The sequence below is a fragment of the Sinocyclocheilus rhinocerous genome, unplaced genomic scaffold, assembly GCF_001515625.1.
Source record: "Sinocyclocheilus rhinocerous isolate Xijiao unplaced genomic scaffold, SAMN03320098_v1.1 scaffold2572, whole genome shotgun sequence".
NCBI lineage: Eukaryota > Metazoa > Chordata > Actinopteri > Cypriniformes > Cyprinidae > Sinocyclocheilus > Sinocyclocheilus rhinocerous.
In genome coordinates, this window is record NW_015633224.1 from 25,256 (window position 1) to 30,698 (window position 5,443).

A 5,443-nucleotide genomic window follows, 5' to 3' on the forward strand; every position below is an offset into this window, starting at 1 on the left:
GCCCCTTATTGCTGATTGGCTACAAGTTTGTTTTGCGATTCGGCCCGAATCAGTTTTCTAAAGCGTTTTTGAAAAATCACATACCCTGCCTTTAATTACTCACCCTCATCGTCGTTCCAAACCTGTAAGACCTTCGTTCATCTTCGGAACACAAATTAAGATATTTTTGATGAAATCCATGAGCTCTCAGAGCCTCCATAGACCGCAACACAACTGCAATGTTCCCAAGTCCAGAAACGTAGCAAGGACATCAGAAGCTACGAGAATACTTTTTGTGCACAAAGAAAACAAAAATAATGGCTTTATTCAACGATTCTTCTCCTTATGATGCATGCGCTTGCTTCCGCTTCATATAAACAACACATGCACATGGTGCTGCTGCTTGCGTAACATGCAAATGCTGCAGCACACGCATACGTTGTTTACATTTTGGGTGAACTATCTCTTTAAAGCTGCAGTCAGTAACTTTTATTTGTATAGAAAATGTATATAATACTCAAAGTATCATGATTTCCACAAATATTAAACGGCACGTTTTTTTTTTTTCGTTTTTTTTTCCGTCTTTCAGCATTGATTAAAAATGTTACTTGAACAATATTAAATGGTGGGATTTTATAGTTAAATAATTTTTGTTTTTCCTTCACGGCATTGCTTAATTTTACATGTAAATCTCTGTCTACCTGTCTCTCCCTCTCTCTATATGTGTGTATGTGTATATATAAATCTGGCAGGTGTACGTGTGCTAAAAGTTTAAATGTCTTTCAGTTCACCAGATTCATCAGTTCTGGACAGACTTCTGGCCCTGGAGAAGATGATGATGGGCTCGGCTGAAAGGGAGAGACTCAACTTGCTCAAAACTGTAGCACAGTCCCGTAAGGAAATACAGGTATCGTACATGCTCTTTGAGCATTTTGGTTCTGTTGCTTGGTCAGAACAACATTTCTATCTCTATTTCAATTAGGGCTGTCAAATGGATTTATTGTAATTAATCACATTCAAAATAAAAGTTTGTTTGCATACTAAGTGTATACTGTGTATATTTATACTAGGGCTGTGCAATTAATCGCAATATGGTTTCGGTTTCGATTTCAGCCTCCAACGATTATGAAAATACAATAATCGAGAAAACGATTATTGCGCCCCATTCTGCCCCCTTTTCCAATGGTGCGCTTTCGCTCCTCCATAAAAGCCCAATTTTACGTGCAAATCAGTAGTCATATAACGTGACTTTTTCAAAATCTAATCAAAATATTTGATTAGATTTAATCATGTTTTTAAAAGCGCTAAAGAGAACATGCGCTTCCTCAGGAGGATATCTGTGCCTGCGCTCAGAGACGGAATACAACACGGACATGTAAAGTCATCTTTTAGCTCTAGGTGCGCTTATACCATCAAATACACGCTAAAATGTGGCGCTTAGTGATTATTCACGTAAACTATCATCGGGTATGTAATAAATGAACATAAACAGTTGAGAATTAAAATACATGCGTAACAGTAAATTGGATCTGTGCGGCTCTTAAAGTGACAGCGGGCTAATATTCCTGCTGCCTACTGTGTGCTTAACATTAATCAAACAAAAAAAACCAGAGAAAATAATTTACTGCTCTGCTCTAATGGACTTTTCTAGCTTTAATAAGAAACAGAAGGTTTAATTCTTACATTGAAGACTATGCGGTTTTATTTTACATTTGATTATTCATTTATTTCTGTAGTACGCTTCCTCAGGAGGATATCTGTGCCTGCGCTCAGAGACGGAACACAACACGGACAGGTAAAGTCATCTTTTAGCTCTAGGTGCGCTTATACCATCAAATACACGCTAAAATGTGGCGCTTAGTGATTATTCACGTAAACTATCATCGGGTATGTAATAAATGAACATAAACAGTTGAGAATTAAAATACATGCGTAACAGTAAATTGGATCTGTGCGGCTCTTAAAGTGACAGCGGGCTAATATTCCTGCTGCCTACTGTGTGCTTAACATTAATCAAACAAAAAAAACCAGAGAAAATAATTTACTGCTCTGCTCTAATGGACTTTTCTAGCTTTAATAAGAAACAGAAGGTTTAATTCTTACATTGAAGACTATGCGGTTTTATTTTACATTTGATTATTCATTTATTTCTGTAGTAGGCTAGGCTGTTAACTGAATACTTTAGACTTGCATTAAAAAAACTTAAAGCACATCGTGATTAATCGATTCGACAGCGCTAATTTCAATGCATTGCAAGAGGTGAAAAAAACTCTTTCTGTGGAAATAAGGAGCAGTGAGACAAACATCCCTCTTGCTTGTAGTTAATCCATCATTTGGGCCAGATTGCTAATACCAGTTGCAAACTGTACTGGAGTCCACATGAACCTAGTTTTCAAATGGTTTCAAAAACCACTTCCACATCAATTAATGGGTGATTTTAAATATGTTCTGCTGTCTTCCCATAGATGTTGAAGGAGAAACAGAAAGAGCTGGAGGACAAAGCAAACATGCTTAACAAGCAGAATGAAACTGTTGAAAAAGAGTCCAAAGATGCACTTCTCTTTAAAACAGATCTGCCCCCACTGCACAGAAAACCGTCTACAGCCGCCAAACCACGCAAACAGCAGGCGGTTGTCACACCGTTACAGGGTAGGATGTGGTTAATTTCATCCTTACAGTCCTCCTGGGACACTCTTTATGCAGGAGAACCCAGTATTGATTAAAGTGGTTTAGTGTTTCATGATCCTTTGAAGATTTGTCCTTCTCTTTCTTCTCTGCCTGTTGAGTTGTGCTGTTAGTATGCTGTATGTTTCTGTGGTGGTGCTGCAGCTGCTGTGCTCTTCAAGGGATAGTTCATCCAAAAATGAAAATTCTGTCATTAATTACTAACCCTCATGTTGTTCCAAAACTGTAAGACTTCCGTTCATCTTCGGAACACAAATTAAGATATTTTTGATTTTTTAGCTGCGGCACGCAGATACATTGTTTGCACTTTGATATGAACGAAAACAACTTATCCGCGTGCCGCAGCTGACACAGAACAGCATACGCTGTTTACGTTCAGTGGTTTTTCTCCAAAATGGCGCTAGGGTGACGCGGAGGAGACGAATTGTTGAATAAAGTCTTTTTTTTTCTTTCTTTCTTTCTTTCTTTCTTTTGTGCACAAAAAGTATTCTCGTAGCTTCGTAAAATTACGGTTGAACCCCTGATGTCACATGGATTATTTTAACGATGTCCTTGCTATGTTTCTGGACCTTGATCATGTAAGGACACTTGCTGTCTATGGGAGGGGCAGAGAGCTCTCAGAATGCATCAAAAATATCTTAATTTGTGTTCCGAAGATCAACGGAGGTCTTACGGGTTTGGAACGACATGAGGGTGAGTAATTAATGACAGAATTTTCATTTTTCAAAAAGACTTTAGGGATGAACTATCCCTTTCAGGGCTCAAAGCGTTTCCGCTCTGTTCCCTCTCTCATCCTGCTACTGTCAGCATCTGTGATTCCAGATTGAACACTGAACTGATGTTTAAAGGGTTAGTTAACCCAAAAATGTAAATTAGCCCATGTTTTACTCACCCTCAAGGCATCCCAGGTGTATGACTTTCATCTTTCAGAAGAATCCAATTGGAGTTGTATTAAAAATTGTCCTTGCTCTTCCAAGCTTTAAAATGGCGCTGTGCGGGGTTTTTTTGTTGTTGTTTTTCTTTCTTCAACAGTCCAAAAAGTCAAATAAAGTGCATCCATCCATAATAAAATGTGCCTCACAGGGCTCCGGAGGGTGAATACAGGCCTCCTGTAGCGAATCGATGCGTTTTTGTAAGAAAAATATCCATATTTAAAACTTTATAAACGTTTCGTATAAAATCGATGACCTATAGGAGGCCTTTATTCAGATAATGTAGAGTCGTGCATTAATTTGAATGATGACAGCTATTATGGGAGTTGCTTGATGGAGCGCATGAGATGCAGACAACATGATCTTGACCCTTAAGAAACTTTAATTAATGCTGTCACGTAACAAATCTGTTCAAATATAAAATTAAATGAATTGCTAATTTCTGAATGACTACATTGAAATAAAAATGTAAAGCCTGTACAAATATTAGAAATCGTGAATATAAATAATTGGGAATCATGTAGTAAAAATTCAAATAAAATAAAAACGGTGCACATTTCATTTATCTATTATAACATTTATGTAGTTTTGTTCACTTGGCTGTTTCCTTATAAAAGTCCAAAAATTTGTCTCGTTTTTCGTCAGGTGTCTTTTTTAATTATATGATGTCATTACGTTGCTGTCTTGCCGCCAGCCAATCGCTGCATTGCTGATCGTGGTTTCAAGTATCGGTACATAGCCCCTTTTAAACCAACCCATGAACGCGCAATTATCTCCGATAACTCAATCCAGCCATGCTAATCATCAACAACAGGTGTGTTCGAAGAACCGAATTAGCCAGATCCTGATTAGCACGATTTCATCTCTGATGTAATAAGCGACGTACGAAGAACGCGCCCCAGTGCTGCACTGCTTTGTGTACCGCCGTTACCGGGGAAACTGTTCCATAGCGCCTCCTGCTGGCAGAAAATGAATGTGCATTTTTAATAAGGCTGTTGTTGTGAGTAGGGTATTCCTACAATACAGTTTTAGGACCGCATTTCTAGGACCCTATAGTTTTTTATTACTTTATTTTATTTATTTATTTTTGTATGTATGTATTAGCGGCTCATACTATTTTATAGCACTTGCTATTCAATTCTGTATATAAGGAATTATGTAGTTGTTTAATTGTATACACTTAGTTATTGTCCTAACCAACTCCTAACCCTAAACCCACTTGAAGTGCAGTAAACGCTAAAACAATTGCGGTACAAATTAGTCTGATTATTAGTACTTTAATAAATGTAAAATAATTTAAATGCAAATTTACAACATCCAGCAGCACAATGAACTGTTTTGCACGGATAAATAGGTTAAATGGAGATTGCTGACACCCCCTCAAACACTCACGTGCACCCTAAATCTTACATTAAAAATAAAATGGAAAGATAAAAAAATTTATAGTTTCCATGGATCTAGTCTTTGCATATGTTTGTTTGATGTTTGAATAGGGCTGGACAATAATTCAATATCAATATGTATCGCGATATAATTTTTTTCAATAACGGTGATATGATTTTTAAACACATTTCCGATATTTCGATATACATTACCAGTTTCCCATACTTTGATTTATTTGTGCCGTTTGACTTCGTTGAATAAACATGAGCACTGCACGTTTCAAAATCAAAAAATGTCGCGGGTGTTTTATATAAATGTATCTGTGAAGGGAACCGACTGTCTTCAGAAAAGTTTCGATGACATTTTCATTTGATCTGATAAAGTAGCGTTCATGAGCAGAGCTGCTTTGATTACAGCCATTACTGGAGAAACCGCTAGTTTTATCACTCTAAAAGCGCCTCCTG

At 37.3% G+C, this 5,443-nt stretch overlaps 1 protein-coding gene across 1 annotated transcript in view; it reads left to right on the forward strand.

Moving 5' to 3' along the window:
* The window catches only part of LOC107743963 (kinesin-like protein KIF22), a 17,761-nt gene that overhangs the window by 7,491 nt on the left and 4,827 nt on the right, over positions 1-5,443 (forward strand). The window contains exons 4-5 of the mRNA XM_016557426.1: positions 764-886; positions 2,445-2,628. Coding sequence (XP_016412912.1) covers positions 764-886; positions 2,445-2,628 — 307 coding nt within the window. The remainder of the gene's footprint in view (positions 1-763; positions 887-2,444; positions 2,629-5,443) is intronic.